Raw genomic sequence first — 17696 nt, forward strand, 5'->3', positions numbered from 1 at the left:
TATTTCGGTATGCCATATGAGCCGCAACGCTCTATTTTGGAGAGACTCTGTGGTCGAGCATGTAATTGCCGAGTTCACCAGTTATGGCGAAAATCTAATTGTCAAATTGGTGGAGAAACTGCCAAGGAAAAAAGGTAAAGGACTTTTAAAGTCCCACAAAAAAAAGGCATACTACATAAATAAATGAGGAACTAGGATCCAGATGTGGGAAAAGAAGGAGGGGGAGAAGAAAAGATCTAGACTGCAGAACTTGCTATCGCAGCAGAATGAAATCACATTTCTGCCACGGCAAAATGGTGTTTACCTTCCTCTGAGAAGTCACAGGAGAAAAAGGGGTTTTGGGAAGGTAAGAGGAGGTCGGCTGTGAGTGTGTTGTTTCTGGACTTTTACCATGAGCCTTTCAGTGTGTCTGGTTGCATGTCAGCTTGGAAATGACTACCTGCTAGAAAAATTGGGAGCTTTAAAAAAGAAGGGGGGAATCAAAATATAAACGGGAGTTCTGGTGGTTCGTGTTACGAGGGAACAGATGGAGGCTTTGGTCAGTCTGCATAGCCTCTAATGTTATTGCTAGGACCAGAGTTTTTCCCGCTCTGGTCACGAGGTCCAGAAAAAACTTCTAGCCATGGTTATTATATGTTTGAGTGAATGATTGGTCTTTTATATTTAAAAGGTATGCATGAGGGCATGCATACAAACGTACATACAAACACACACACAAACACAGGGTATCTATTTTATAGGCATGCATGAGAGTAGGATTAATAAATATTGAGTTTCAGATAATCTGACGGCAAACATGCTCATTTCCTCTTCAATTTGACCTTATTTCCTGACATAACCAACAGGAAAGTGTTTGTAGTCGCTGTATGTGGCAGAGAGAGTCACATTGCAAGGTGTGAAGATAATCCTCACCTATACTGGCTGTTTAACTTACTGATGTCATCGTTTTGTAAACAAGAGTTGGGTTGTGCTGTAAATTTCTGGGGACTGGAGTGAGGGTAAATCCTTCTATCTGGAAATTGGAGTTTGCTGCTAGGTCTTACGAACCATCTAATTTCCAACTGAAATGACCCAATGAAATGCAGATGTTCACTATTAGGTCTGTTTTTTCTCATTGGCGAAGAGGATCGATTACCGAGAAAGATGCACAACTCTCCCCAATCCAGCCCTCAACTTCAGTTATCAAAATATGGAATATTTTTGTCATTTCCATGCTGATTCCAGCACTTCCCGACGACTCCGGAGCTGCTTCCAGCCCAGACAGAGAGACTGAGAAAGCACGAGGACAGCGGAAAGGCTGCAAAAAAGAACCAAATGACAGATGAGGCCTCTATACTGCCGGAGGGGAATGGAGTACAGATCCACAGTTCTGTCTAGTCTCTGTGCTGATAAAAAGCATAGAGGAACTTAAAAACGCAAAGGCACATATTCATAATAAAGCCTTTCAGAGTTGGAGTTCTGATCTAGGATCAGTTTAGCCTTTTAGATTATAATCAATGGACTGGGGGTGGACCTGATCCTAGATCAGCACTCCTACTCTGTAGATGCATTATGAATATGGGCCCAAGGGCACATATTGTTTGTAGCATCGATCGTACACGTTTCAGTGACATTAGACTTCTAAAACATATGTAGTCTTCACTGCCAAAGCACCTTTGCCTGGAACCTAAGTGCCTTCAGAAAGTATTCATACCTGTTGACTTATTCCGCATTTTGTTATTACAGCCTGAATTCAAAATGGATTAAATTGAAAACAATAATCTTCATCTACATACAATACCCCACAATGACAAAGGGAAAGTGTTTAGAAGGTGTTTAGAAATGTTAGCAAATTAATTGAAAATTAAATACAGAAACATCTCATTTACATAAGTATTCACACCCCTGAATCAATACTTTTTAATGAAGGAGGTGATCGTGGACTTCAGGAAACAGCAGAGAGAGCACGCCCCTATCTACATCGACGGGACCGCAGTGGAGAAGGTGAAACGCTTCAAGTTCCTCAGCATACACATCACCAGCAATCTGAAATGGTCCAACCACACAGATAGTGTGGTGAAGAAGGCGCAACAGCGTCTCTTCAATCTCAGGAGGCTGAAGAAATTTGGCTTGGCACCTAAAACCCTCACAAACTTTTACAGATGCACAATCGAGAGCATCCTGTCGGGCTGTATCACCACCTGGTATTGCAACTGCTCCGCCCACAACCGCAAGGCTCTCCAGAGGGTGGTGCGGTCTGCACGATGCATCACCGGGGGCAAACTACCTGCACTCCAGGACACCTACAGCACCCGATGTCACAGGAAGGCAAAAAAGATCATAAAGGACAACAACCACCCGAGCCACTGCCTGTTCACCCGTTACTATCCAGAAGGCGAGGTCAGTACAGTTGTATCAAAGCTAGACTGAAAAACTGCTTCTATCTCAAGGCTATCAGACTGTTAAACAGCCATCACTAACACAGAGAGGCAGCTGCCTACATACAGACTTGAAATCATTGGCCACTTTAATAAATGGATCACTAGTTACTTTAATAATGCCACTTTAATAATGTTTACATATCTTGCATTACTCACCTCATGTATATACTGCATTTTATACCATCTATTGCATCTTGCCTATGCCGCTCTGTCATTGCTCATCCATATATTTATATGTATATATTCTTATTCCATTCCTTTACTTAGATTTGTGTGTATTAGGTAGTTGTGGAATTGTTAGATTACATGTTAGATGTTGCTGCACTGTCGGAACTAGAAGCACAAGCATTTCGCTACACTCCCAATAACATCTGCTAACCATGTGTATGTGACCAATAAAATGTGATTTGATTTCCCTACACCCGCAATAATATCTGCTAAATATGTGTATGTGACCAATAACATTTGATTTGATTTGATTTGTAGAAACACCTTTTGCGTCGATTACAGCTTTGAGTGGTCTTGGGATGTCTGTATAAGCTTTGGATATCTAGATTTGGGGAATTAGAGTTGCACAGAAAAAGGCAAATCTAAGACTGGCCAATAAAAATAAATGATTAAGATGGGCAAAAGAACACAGACAATGGACAGAGATATGGCTTTTTCTTTGCAACTCTGCCTAGAAGCCCAGCATCCCGGAGTCGCCTCTTCACTGTTGACATTAAGACTGGTGTTTTACGGTTACTATTTAATGAAGCTGCTAGTTTAGAACTTGTGAGGCGTCTGTTTCTCAAACTAGACACTCTAATGTACTTGTCCTCTTGCTCAGTTGTGCACCGGGACCGCCTACACCTCTTTCTATTCTGGTTAGGGCCAGTTTGCGCTGTTCTGTGAAGGGAGTAGTACACAGCGTTGTACGAGATCTTCAATTTCTTGGCAATTTCTCACATGGAATAGCCTTCATTTCTCAGAACAAGAACAGACTGATGAGTTTCAGAAGAAAGGTCTTTGTTTCTGGCCATTTTGAGCCAGTAATCGAACCCACAAATGCTGATGCTCCAGATACTCAACTAGTCTAAAGAAGGCCAGTTGTATTGCTTCTTTAATCAGGAAAACAGTTTTAAGCTGTGCTAACATAATTGCAAAAGGGTTTTCTAATGATCAATTAGCCTTTTAAAATGATAAACTTGGATTAGCTAACACAACGTGCCATTGGAACACAGGAGTGACGGTTGCTGATAATGGGCCTCTGTATGCCTTTGTAGATATTCCATAAAAAATCTGCCGTTTCCAGCTACAATAGTCATTTACAACATTAACAATGCCTACACTGTATTTCTGATCAATTTGATTTTAATGGACCAAAAATATGCTTTTCTTTCAAAAACAAGGACATTTCTCAGTGATTCCAAACTTTTGAACAGTAGTGTATATATACTTTAAAAAATATATATTTTCCTTCATTATTTTCCCCTAACCCTACCACCCCTCTCCAAATTGGAGTAAACTAATGGACAACAACACTTAAGTTTCTACTTCCAGCATATACATACTATATACATTTTACGGACAAAGTATATTTTACAAAGTACAAAGTTTACAAAGTATATTTTAGTTATCTTGTTTTTTTTGTTATTTTTAGTCCCACCCTTTAGCTCCCCTCAAACTCTCCCATCTACAGTGCATTTGGAAAGTACTTAGACCCCTTTCCTTTTTCCACATTTTGTTACGTTGGTGTCTTATTCTAAAATTGATTAGGGGAAAAAGCAATTTAATCAATCTACACACAATACCCCATTATGACGAAGTGGAAACAGGTTTTTAGAAAATGTTGCTTATTTATATAAAAAAAAATGAAATACCTTATTTACATAAGTGCTCAGACCCTTTGCTATGAGACTCAATTGAGATCAGGTTCATCCTGTTTCCGTTGATCATTTTTTTGTTGTTTCTACAACTTGATTGGAGTCCACTTATGGTAAATTCAATTGATTGGACATGATTTGAAAAGGCATACACCTGTCTATATAAGGTCCCACAAATGACAGTGCATGTCCGAGGAAAGAAAAACAGGCAATGAGGTCGAAGGAATTGTCCGTAGTGCTCCGAGACAGGATTGTGTCAAGGCGCAGATCTGGGGAAGGGTACCAAACATTTCTGCAGCATTGAAGGTCCCCAGGAACACAGTGGTCTCCATCATTTGTAAATGGAAGATGTTTGGAACCACCAAGACTCTTCATAGAGCTAGACGCATGGCCAAACTGAGCAATCGGGGGAGAAGGGACATGGTCAGGGAGGTGACCAAGAACCTGATGGTCACTCTGGCAAAGCTCCAGAGTTCCTCTGTGGAGATGGGAGAACCTTCCAGAAGGACAACCATCTCTGCAGCACTCCACCAATCAGGCCTTTATGGTAGAGTGGCCAGACGGAAGCCACTCTTCAGTAAAAGGCACATGACAGCCCACTTAGAGTTTGCCAAAAAGCACCTAAAGGACTCTCAGACCATGAGAAACAAGATTCTCTGGTCTGATGAAACCAAGATTGAACTCTTTGACCTGAATGCCAAGTGTCACGTCTGGAGGAAGCCTGGCTCCATCCATATGGCAAAGCATGGTGGTGGCAGTATCATGCAGTGGGGATGTTTTTCAGGGCCTGGGAGACTAGTCAGGATCAAGGGAAAGATGAACGGAGCACAGTACAGAGTGATCCTTGATGAAAACCTGCTCCAGAGCGCTAAGGACCTCAGACTGAGGCGAAGGTTCACCTTCCAACAGGACAACTATCCTAAGCACACAGCCAAGACAACGCAGGAGTGGCTTCGGGATAAATCTCTGAATGTCCTTGAGTGGCCCAGCTAGAGCCCGGACTTGAACCCAATCTAACATCTCTGGAGAGACCTGAAAATAGCTCTGCAATGATCCTCCCTATCCAACCCGACAGAGCTTGAGATGATCTGCGGAGAAGAATGGGAGAAAATCCACAAATACAGGTGTGCTAAGATTGTAGCATCATACCCAAGAAGACTCGAGGCTGTAATTGCTGCCAAAGGTGCTTCAAAAAAGTTCTGAGTAAAGGGTCTGAATACTTAAGTAAATGTGATATTCCAGTTTTTATTTTTAATAAATTAGCAAAACTGTCTAAAAATCAGTTTTTGCTTTGTCATTATGGGATATAGTGTGTAGATTGATGAGGGGGAAAAAACAATTGAATCCATTTTAGAATAACGCTGTAACGTAACAAAATGTGGAAAAAGTCAAGGGGTCTGAATACTTTCTGAATAAGACCCTCAATATTTATTAGAAAGGAGCATCAAGATCACTGTGCACTTTCCCCACCCTGTGAAGTTCATCATAACGTATTTCATCTGTAGCCAAATAAACTGCATGGTTTCCCGAGTCATAGTGGGAGGACCACACACCATATCATCGAGTGAATCTAAGTTTACATAGATGTGATGCTTATTCTCTCAATATTTTCACATAAAGGCATTTCCACCACCATTTCTCGCATGATCAAGTTTAGCGACACAAAAAGATCCTACCATGTCAACTTATCTGTCAGCATTTATAAAATTGTATCGAAACTACCTGTTTCCATCACGACTGTCGTAATTATATTTTTTATACGAAAATAATAATTGAGTTTTCCACAATAATGAGGTGGGTGTATGCAAAAATAATCATCATAATATGGAAATAAAATACAATCCCAATAAGCCTTCATTGACTTGGAGAAACAACTGGTCACACGTTTGTTGGTTGGGGAAGGCTTGTGCCTCTCAAGCTAAAACCATCTTATTACATTTTTACATTTTAGTCATTTAGCAGACGCTCTCATCCAGAGCGACTTACAGTAGTGAATGCATACATTTCATACATTTTTTCTCCGTACTGGTCCCTCGTGGGAAGTTATCGTAATATTTACACTTTAATTGTCTGACTGAGATGATGATGACAAAGCTTTCAAAGCCTGAGCAAGAGCAAGTGAACACTTGCTAGGTTTTGCTGTTATATTGAGAAATTCATTCATATTGTCTATTTCTATTTTGTTGTTTAATGTTATTCAAACTCATATATATATATATATTTTTACCCCTTTTTTCTCCCCAATTGGTAGTTACAGTCTTGTCTCATCGCTGCATCTCCCGTACGGACTCAGGAGAGGCGAAGGTCGAGAGCCATGCGTCCTCCGAAATACAACCCAACCAAGCCGCACTGCTTCTTGACACAAAGCACATCCAACCCGGAAGCCAGCTGCACCAATGTGTTGGCGGAAGCACCGTACACCTGGCGACCTGGTCAGCGTGCACTGTGCCCAGCCTGCCACAGGAGTCGCTAGTGTGCAATGAGACAAGGATATCCCTGCCGGCCAAACCCTCCCTAACGACGCTGGGCCAATTGTGCGCCGCCCCATGGGCCTCCCAGTTGCGACAGAGCCGGGGCTTGAACCCAGAATCTCTGGTGGCACAGCGCCACACGGGAGGCCCTATTCAAACTCATATTAATGTGTTTGTTTTCTTCAACCTAGTTATTAACATACAGGTAACTGGCCAAAATAATGGAACCACTTGAGTAAATGAGGGATACAAAGTATATTGAAAGCAGGTGCTTCCACACAAGTGTGGTTGCTGAGTTAATTAAGCACTTAACGTCCCATCATGCTTAGGGTCATGTACAAAAATCCTGAGCAGGCCATTATTTTGGCTACCATGGCTATGCCCCCATAGGATGTAAATGCCCCCATCCACAAGGCAAGTGTGGTCACTAAATGGTTTGATGAGCTTGAAAACTATATGCTGTGGTAGTCAACAGAGTTCAACACTTATGGGAGATTCTGGAGCATTTTCCACCATCAACAAAACACCAAATTATGTATTGTCTCATGGAAGAATGGCATTTCATTCCTCCAATAGAGTTCCTGACACTTGTATAATCTATGCCAAGGTGCATTGAAGCTGTTCTGGCTCATGGTGGCCCAATGCCTTGTTAAGACACTTTATCTTGGTGTTTCCTTTATTTTGGTAGGCCAGTGACTGGGACAAGGTATGCCTGAACTCTCTCCTCCTAAGAGAATTCATGTTGAGCTGGAATAGGCTAGTTTGAGGACAATAGGACAATATTTGTTTCCATTTTTGTGATTTACTATGAAAGCTTTGTCTTTTGTATGGAAATGGATGTCACAATCTGGCCTTTTTGTGTCACCGAACCAGATGAATAAGTTGTGTGTGTTTAGAACAGTGTGAAAGGTTTGGAGTGCACTAAACTCCAAGGCATTCTTTACTCAAATGCTTCTAGTATGTTCAACTCAAAGTCAATGAAAAGTCAATATTACTTCAAATATTTATGTGGTACTGACTCAAAACTAAACGAGAAGTCACATCAACTAAATGTTTTAAAGTCATAATAACAAATGAACTTTTAACCGAGCATGCTCTACTGCAGGTTGATTTTTGGGGGATTTGATTTTAATATCTGTGTTTTTGCATGTATATTAAGTGATTGATTAATCTTATGCTAAAAAAATATGAATAACATATATTTTTCTAAACTAATCCAATCATTTAGTTCAATTTTTTTGCACCCGTTACTGAAATGGTTTAGGTCGTCTCCTCACACTATTCCGAAGCCCGATACTCATTATCTATGCAGGTTGATGGTAAATAAAAATTCCAGCCATTGGATATCCTAACATTGGTTGGATTCCAACAGGAATTGCACAGCACTTCACAAGTCAGCATAATGTGACTTGCAAGTAGGGTTGCAAAATTCTGGTTGGTATTCCAGATAGCCTGGATGGAAGGTTCTAGGAATTCCTCCAACCAGGAATGTTAGGAAATCTGGGAATTTTGTGACCCTACTTGCAGGCCTGATGTGGTCTGCAAACCATGTGTTTCAGGTTGCTTTATCTTGGTAAAGGTAGGCTTCAAAGGAGATGTGGTGTGGGCCTTATGAGATAGGCACTGTCCTAAAGACTATAATTAGGCCACAGGACAAATGAATTCGACAACCACATCTCAGTCACTAACAAATATAGTCATGGATGGTAACTCTACAATTCACTCAAAGGCAAGCAAGGTACACTGGGAAATTATATTGGAGGCGTGGCTTAGTGAGGGCATTATTAAAAAAAGTCAAGCTCATGCAACTCAAATCTGGACCCCTACAGGATCACAGTGACTCTACCGGTTTGAGTAATGACTACAAAATCACTTTTAGTAACAGTACCCGGATTTCTTCAAAAGTTTTGAGTAATGACAGCACATTGGGGTTTACAGTGAAGTTAGAACAGATTTCTTTGCTGCAGAATTCCCAACGTGTTTCAGTGTTAGACCAAAGTGTTCCAGAGTTACGGAGAAATCTGCATGGTCTGTAACTGAAGCCACTCATCCCATGTAAAGGTAATATAATATCAACACAACGGTTCTCTTCACCTAAACATTTCATGAAACTTTTGAAGAACAACACAAGTACCCCAAACCCAAATGTATCTAAAATACATTTTAATCTTGCTGAAATTCACAATTGTTACAATATTAATCTCTTGAATATTTTTCATCTTCATTCTCTTCTTCGCAATCTTCTTATAATCTTGAAACATACTGTACAATCATGTCATGTAAAGTGTTTTACATCAAGGCACAAGACAGCAGTTGTGAGGGAGCCAAGGGAAAGCTGATCTTTAATGTCTATCCCTGCGGGTCACAGTTGCCATGGGGACAGGGGGTATGAGTGACAGGGCAAATGGGTCACATGGTACAAATGTGCTCTAAGACAATAGATAATAAGTAATAAATAAGCACTGATGCTTTCTCCATTCATTTCAAATTAATTTAATGTATAAAAAAAAGGAATCGGATTCAGCTGTCAATGTACATAACGGAGGTTGCTGTAATTTTTTCATTTTTCCCCCTTCTGGTTTGCAAAAAGCAAAATGAAAGGTTCATAACATTATGGGAATGAGAGGAGTCCTACAATCTGAAGGGGTTTCTTTGTGTAGACTGTGGGAGAGTGGATAATAAAGCCAGTGTTTTTTTCTGTTTGTTTTGTTGTTTTCTCCCAGATATGTTCTGATGTCATCGCGTTAAGGAGGGTCAACATCTGAAAGGGAAGAGAGAGAGAGAACAGACAAGTCAACAACTTCAGTGCCCAACACCTTCTGTCAGTCACAAAACTTAAGTCCTCTGAGCAAACAAGAAGACCAAGCAATTCTTTTTCATCAACACAGGAAATCAATTATCTATATGTAAAATCTTAATTTAAAAAAAAGATATACATTTTTTTATGAAAAAAAAAATAATATTTTTTTATGAAAAAAAATAAATATTTTTTTAACGCTCCCTCTCATTGAAGCCACGAAGTTCAAGGCCGACTACGGTATTGCAGGCATTGTTTGCAGAAAACAGGGTCCACCATTCTAGTGAAGGGGAAAATGCCAATCTTTGTAGTCAATCTTTGTGTAAATAAATACACATTTTGTAGACAATTATGGAACCAATACTTGCTTCTATTATACCAGATGTATGTCCTTGGACATACAGAAGAAGCTATAAGGATAATGTACTATAGTAGCTAATGGCAGCCTGCAGTACCCCGGTCAGCCTTGAACTTGAGATACTCAATGAGAGGGGGGCAACACTGAACTAGCCTGCAACGTCACTTCCTGGAGTAGCTCAAACTGCGCATGTTATCTCTACATAAATCAACCATATGAGACGCCATCCTAACCGGCTTAGTTGTCTTCAAATGTCTATTGAGTCTTCACACGTGATCGATGGTTTTGTTCATTCATATATACAGTCATTGGTCATGTCAGGCATTTAACTAAAAGCTAGAGAATAGAAATAAGGCCTAGCTGAAAGAACATAGACAGAAAGGACAGCGAGGAGGAGGAATATTCACCCTGAAGGTTGTTGGAATGTTCACATCTGTGTGTTTCTCCTCCGCCGGCCAAAAGCCTTGGAACCTACGTTAGTGGGGACAAAGTTACTGTTGCCCATGCCCCCCGACCGGCTCAGGAAGTCTGCCAGGCGGTGAGTCACGCAGGTGGCCGTGTTGCAGGCTCGCTTCTGTGCTGTAATGCTGCTTCAGGAATGGAGACGGGGGTTAATGGTGAGCCCTGCTCCGCACATCGTACACATACAATACACATTTGTGTTCACACTCATGCCAGACACTCACAAACATACACATATTCAAGCACACACACAGATGACCTACACAAGTGCACTATTACACACACACACACACACATAAAAGTAGACAGAGGATTAATATAGTCTCTGGAAATGTTCGATCATTAGAATGGTTCAGTTGGTCATAATTCTTACCTTGAGACTTGGTGAGGGTTTTAGAGACAGTTCAAGGATATTGGAACTGCTATTATAACTATGATTTATTCTATATTGCAATTCAAAAAATATTGAATGCAGTTGTTGGAAAAGTCAAAGTTCCATACAATAAATAAGTACTAACATTACATTTCTTAAGAATAAAAAGTAAAAGTCTTCCTGGTATAAAAATAGGTTTATTGAAGAAGAAACATGGTGCACATAAAGAAACCATTTATTATGGTTGAATATTACGTCGGTTATCTCTCATGAATTTGGAGATTTGAGGAATTTGTAACGCAATCAAATTATATGAAATACACTCAGAAAAAAACATCTATGCATTTCGAGTCATTCTTTTGAATGTAATTGTAATTTAGATAAGTTCTCATTTCGATTGTCTAAACAGATACAACGTCATTCTCTGCCGAAAGGGGAAAGGAATTATCAAAAGAAGAAGGAAGAAAATCACGGGGGCGTTGCGATGGGAGATCCGCTCTAATGTCAATCAAGCAGGCAAAATTGACATGCACGGAGATTTAGAACCAGGAGGACGTTAAAATGAAAAGTGAAAAAGAGTGGGAACAGGAGGAGGGCGAAGGGTTAGATGCTGTCATGTGTCTCCCCGGAGCTTGCATAGCGTTCGCTCTCGGGCGCGCTGCGTTTCTTGCCAGGCGTGCCCGCGCCCACGTCTGTGCGGGGGAACGTTTGTAATTTGTGCAGGTCCTGGGACAGTTTGCCCAGCATGCAGGTGCTGAGGTTGGAGCAGCGCTTGGTTAGGGGTCTTTCAATGCTGTCAGAGGGGAGAGACAAACATGCAGAAAACAGGCTCATAGTAGCAGGACCCATGCAGGTTTCTCTCTCTCCAACACACACACACACACACACACACACACACACACACACACACACACACACACACACACACACACACACACACACACACACACACACACACACACACACACTCACTCTCACTTTCATGTTAGTACTGTATCATCCCCCTTTAATTCATGCATGTCTCATACACAATGCATTGTCAGACGTGCTGTCATAGGCAAGAAATTAACATTTCCAAAATATCATGCTTCCCTTCCAAAAACGTTAAATCAACCCCCATGCTCCAACTCCATTGTATCTTCACACCCACCCTCATATCACACCAAACAGAGCAGAACGGGTAGCTTCCTGTTGTCATGCAACTCTTTCCACCTCCACTAATTGAGACCATGCACTTATCCATCCAGTTGGGCATTCCCCGCTAATATAATATCTGCAGCAGGCAAACACACTTAACATTCATCCATTCAAATAACTGAATGTCAAACTTATCCATGTGGGAGGGTTACGACAGAAAATCAGTTGGGAGGGATTAGGATCTGGATCTCTCTCCTTGAGATGGAGTTAGTAACCGTTCCTCTGAGCACATACCTCCAAATGGATTAAATCAAACGGCAGGTGGCTAGAAGACGTCTCTCCACACAGGTAATATAAAAGTAGCTCTGACCATCAATACTGATCATCACGTTTAATTCATCATCAGTCCATTACTTGGTAGCTAAGAGGCAAACTCAGGCTGTTAGAAATGCAGGAAGAAAAAGCAGTTGTCTGTACCTATTGCCTTCATTCACTTGCTGCTCCAGCTCTTCAGTTGTCATCTGCACAAACTCCTTGACTATGGCGTTGAGTAACCTCCGTGCCTCGTAGTCCGTGAGCGCGACTTGGTCTGTCATGGACTCTATGCCCGTTCTAGAGGAGGAAGAAAGGGGGTGGGTGATGCACAGGGATCAGCGTAAAAACTCAACTGGCGTTATCACCTGGGAAAAAAAAGATCCTCAGAGCATCACTGAGTCTAAAGATATGACGTGGGACTGGAATGGACCCCAGCCAACATGGAAAATAGTCATCTGTTAAGAGCAGTCCATCTAAAAGGGCCGAGGTGTGACCTAGTTCAGATGTATAACGGGGAGTGGCTTGGATGTTTTTATATGTCTCATTTATCTCTCCTAAATGAAATGCCTCTTGTTGTGTGGTGTTTTTTCTTTCTGCAAATGTCATTACAGTCCCTTTTACCCTTTAAGCAGTCTATCGACAAGGTATGACAGCAATCCGTGCTTTAGTTTAGTTTCCCTGGCACGGTTTCCACATGCTAACATTTTAGCATTTGTGGCACAAATCCCATTCAAGTCATGGTACCGATATTAGCATTTTTCGTGTATCATGACCAAATCATCCAAAAGTATTTCAAATTGATTGTGAAGCTCAACAATGTTAGCATGTGGAAACAGTGACAGGGAAACTAAACCTAAGCATGGATTGCTGTCCCTTTAACTGGAGTGCACTTCTGGGATATTGGATTAAGGAACATATTAACTTTTATGTATTTGTTACAGTTTCTAAATCAACAATTTACAGACCAAAACATGTGTACTATGTAACTTTTATCACAGAAAAATGATTTCCCCCAAAAATGTAATTCATAATTTTCATTCTTAAATAATACAGTTATATTTAGCAGCAGGTCCTATCAATCTTTTCATGTCAGATTACACAAGTGTGTGTGTGCTCGTGTGATGTATGTATGTGTATGAGTGTAAGTTTTTACATATCTGTATGTCCGTCGGGCTCACCTGGCGGGGGCTGCTTGTGAGCTGTACATCTGGCAAATGACCAGGGCATAGGCAACAAGGAAAGCAGAGATCTTCAACATAACCATGGTCCCCTACAGCAAAGAGACAGTCCCATCAGTGAAGCAATTACATTAACATTTACATGTAACAATGAGAGAAGCAGGTCGCCAACACAAAAACATTCAGCATACGTTTACCAGAACGAGATTAAGCATTGTACAGCTAATGTAACACAATAAAACTGTTGGTTAAAGGATTCCTTCGTTAAGTTTGAAATGAGCTGCTAGATGATGTATTGACAGCAGACTCAGCTTTACCACACTAGCTCAGTTCAGTAGCATTGATCTCTCAAGCTGCATATCCATCCATCCTTCTGTCTCCCCATGACACCTTCCATCCAAACAGCCTCTACTCTTCTCCATGTATCAAACTATTCCTCCAGTCTCACAATATTGGGTACAGCACAGCACAGGACAGGAGAGGTAGTTCTCTGAGGAGGAGCCCTTGGCGTGTCCAGGAATGACGGGGGTCCAAGCCTGTCGGTTGGTGCTAACTGAAGGGACGTAGCGTTAGCTAGCTGCTGTGAGGAGGGGATAGTGGTTCCAGCCAGCGTGCCAACTCCCAGGGGAGGACCAGTACATTAGTGTAATGAGCTGCCACCACTTTGTCACACACAAGCACTCCATCTCTCTCTCTATTCTACTCACTGTTTCTTTCTCTCCATCTCTTACTTACTCTTTGGTCTCTCACTCACTCTTGCTCACTTTTTCTCTCTCATCTTTCTTTCCATCTTTTCTGTTCTGCCTCCACCACAGAGCTGAAGGAGAGTTGTGACCCCTATGGCCACACTTCAATCCCATTACCGTCACCATCACATCACACTGCGCCAAAATGCAGGTCCACACTCTCCATATCCAACCGAGTTACAGAGTCCTCAGACACAACCCATTAAGTCAACGTTCCATACAAATACACAGTCTCCACCATGTGGATCTGGTTAAAGTTCTCCACTTACCTTTTGTGTTAATCACCGGGCCCCCAAAAATATATAGCTTTCTAGGAAACGCCTATGTTGACTTCTCTCACTTTGAAGACCAACTCTTGGATCTGTAGCATGCAATGCCAATGCACAAGCCTATATATCCACTGCTTGCATTTGTGCATTGACTGTGTAGGTGTTTAATTATCTCCCGTTGGCCAATCCCGTCGCTGAGATGCTCCTGCGAGCCAATCGGATGACACCCCTTACTTTTGGCACACTAATAAGGGATATGGCTTTGCAATGACGTCATTCTTTAGTCACTAAGTGCTCCATTCACAAAATCCACCAGTCATTTGGACAATTTGATATCCACATTTCCATTGAGGTCATTAATTAACCAGGAGCAAATCTAATGAATGGCCACGGCAACCATCCCTCGCAATAAATATTTTATAGGCTTCCAAAAATGTTACACGCATGCTATTTTTCAAATGCCAAATTGATAAAAGCCACAGCAAAGTACTAGTAGGCAGGGCCATCTGCTGGGAATGACGGTATACTGCAGTCCCATCCACTCCAAGGTTGGTGCTACTCAACCAAGAGACATAGGGATCAAGTACCCCAGTCTATTCCGCTGTCATGCTGAAACCCAAATACGGCCGATTGTTCTACTCAAAAAAGTTTACAATTATCTGAGCAGTTAAATAAAAGAGCATTTATTACCATCATGAATACAATCACTGCAACGACTTCAACTCAGGAAAAAATAGGATTTTACATGTCCTTATTTTATACAATTAAGATTAAAAAAAATGTAGAATTTGACCATGGTTTTGAACTCCTCTAATGTAATCTGAGTTAATGAGTATGACTGTGTCTCAATGATCCACAGTAACACAGGGTTTATAAAGGGTTCATCATTACGTTATTCATCTACAAGTTACCTAGTCCACATACCAAAAGACAACATTGGTATGAATTATGATTACATGGCTAATGCGTTATAATGATTATCCCTGCCCCAGTCCATGTCCTTCTTCAATGGATAAATTAAGTGGACTTCAACAGGGAATCATTGCAGAATCCCTGATGACAAAGACAGTTGTTTTTCAAAAACAATTACAGAACGGTTTGTCAGGTGGCATCATCTAATTTCCCTTCCTTTTCATTAGCGGGCAAAGCATCATAAAGTGTGTGTGTGTGTGTGTGTGTGTGTGTGTGTGTGTGTGTGTGTGTGTGTGTGTGTGTGTGTGTGTGTGTGTGTGTGTGTGTGTGTGTGTGTGTGTGTGTAAGAGAAAGAGAGTGGGGGGGCCTTTCCCTGCATGCGTCACAGAGGTACCCCATTAGACAGGATGAGCCTTTTAGTGTTATTGAACAGTGAGCGGCGCCGAAGTCCCAGGCGCTAAATCACAGTAAAATGGACTGCGCAGAGGTCCCAGCCCCACACTACATGGCCAGAAGTATGTGGACACCTCTTCAAATTAGTGATTTGTCTATTTCTGCCACACCCGTTGCTGACAGGTGTATAAAGTTGAGCACACCGCCATGCAATCTCCATAGACAAACATTGGCAGTAGAATGGCCCATACTGAAGAGCTCAGTGACTTTCAACGTGGCACCGTCATAGGATGCAATCTTTCCAACAACTCAGTTTGTAAAATTTCTGCCCTGCTAGAGCCGCCCCGGAAAACTGTAGGTGCTGTTATTGTGAAGTGGAAACGTTTAGAAGAAACAACTCCTCAGCCGCGAAGTGGTAGGCCACACAAGCTCATAGAACGGGACCGCCAAGTACTGAAGCACGTAGCGTGTAACAATCAACAGTCCTCGGTTGCAACACTCACTACAGAGTTCCAAACTGCCTCTGGAAGAAACGTCAGTACTAGAACTGTTCATCGGGAACTTCATGAAATGGGTTTCCATGGCCGAGCAGCCGCAAGATCACCATGTGCAATGCCAAGCATCGACTGGAGTGGTGTAAAGCTCGCCACCATTGGACTCTGGAGCAGTGGAAACGCGTTCTCTGGAGTGATGAATCACGCTTCACCATCTTCCAGTCCGGCAGACTAATCTATGTTTGGCGGATGCCAGGAGAACGCTACCTGCCCAAATGCATAGTGCCAACTGTAAAGTTTGATGGAGGAGGAATAATGGTCTGGGGCTGTTTTTCATGGTTCGGGCTACAACCCTTAGTTCCAGTGAAGGGAAATATTAACGCTACAGCATACAATGACATTCTAGACAATTCTGTGCTTCCAACTTTGTGGCAATAGTTTGGGGAAGGCCCTTTCCTGTTTCAGCATGACAATGACCCCATGCACAAAGTGAGGTCAATACAGAAATGGTTTGTTGAGATCGGTGTGGAAGAACTTGACTGGCCTGAACAAAGCCCTGACCTCAACCCCATCAAACACCTTTGGGATGAATTGAAAACTCAGACTGCGAGCCAGGTCTAATCGACCAACATCAGTGCCCAACCTCACTAATGCTCTTGTGGCTGAATAGAAGAAAGTGCCCGCAGCAATGTTTCAACATCTAGGGGAAAGCCTTCCCAGAAGAGTGGAAGCTGTTATTACAGCAAAGGGGGGACCAACTCCATATAAATGCCCATGATTTTGGAATGAGATGTTCGAAGAGCATGTGTCCACATACTTTTGGCCATGTAGTGTATATGAGTGTTTAAGTAACATTGGGCAAATAAACTGTAGTTGCATTTGTCCAACTTCTTGAATCCTATTAATTAAATGACATGGATTATTCATCAAACAGGTCTTGTATAATCCTTTACAATTACTTTATACAGTAGTAACACATAACAAAGTAAAAATGTGTAATTCATTTGTTTTCATAATTTCTTTCTTCAGTTTCATATTTATTTTTCTTCTGTTTTTCAGTTTCAGTATTCTGTTTCATTTTGATGAACCTTTTCATACATCCATCCAAATGAAGTAATCAGACTTATTGCTTTACTATTTTTAACTTTGGGACAGAAAAGTTCTGCTAACATAGATTCCTGAGTTGTCTCACATTTGCCGAAGTTGAGTTAACTAGAAATCTGGTTGCCTTGATTTTTTAAAATGGACTTAACTTTCAATTTCAATCCTTTCAACTTAACGATGTAAGGATATCATCAGCTGAACTATTTAAGCTTCATGGACCAACGTTGGGGGGAAGCCCCAGGCAGGGACTCCAACCCGGGTTCACTGACTGTCAAGTGTCAAGTTGGATGAGCTATAATATACTGTAGATTTCTGCTCAACTATGGAAATGATTGTATTATTGACGGATGGCTGTTATATTTTGATTTTGATTGAGCCAAGTATGTTTATGACAGAATAGGT

At 41.5% G+C, this 17696-nt stretch overlaps 1 protein-coding gene across 2 annotated transcripts; it reads right to left on the minus strand.

Moving 5' to 3' along the window:
* Window positions 1-8902: 8902 nt before the first annotated feature.
* Window positions 8903-14509, minus strand: LOC106584617 (calcitonin-1). Of its 2 annotated transcripts, XM_014170099.2 has the most exons (5): window positions 14392-14509; window positions 13377-13468; window positions 12361-12495; window positions 10319-10498; window positions 8903-9517 (listed from the first exon to the last, which is right to left on the minus strand). In XM_014170099.2, exons 2-4 carry the CDS (start codon window positions 13460-13462, stop codon window positions 10339-10341), a joined length of 381 nt encoding a protein of 126 aa, XP_014025574.1. In that variant the 5' UTR covers window positions 13463-13468; window positions 14392-14509; the 3' UTR covers window positions 8903-9517; window positions 10319-10338. The 2 variants fall into 2 exon arrangements, with proteins under 2 accessions (XP_014025574.1, XP_014025570.1); XM_014170095.3 differs by lacking the exons at window positions 8903-9517; window positions 10319-10498 and adding an exon at window positions 10924-11539.
* Between the last annotated feature and the right edge of the window lie 3187 nt (window positions 14510-17696).

Source organism: Salmo salar, chromosome 23 (assembly GCF_965601325.2).
Source record: "Salmo salar chromosome 23, fSalSal1, whole genome shotgun sequence".
Lineage (NCBI taxonomy): Eukaryota > Metazoa > Chordata > Actinopteri > Salmoniformes > Salmonidae > Salmo > Salmo salar.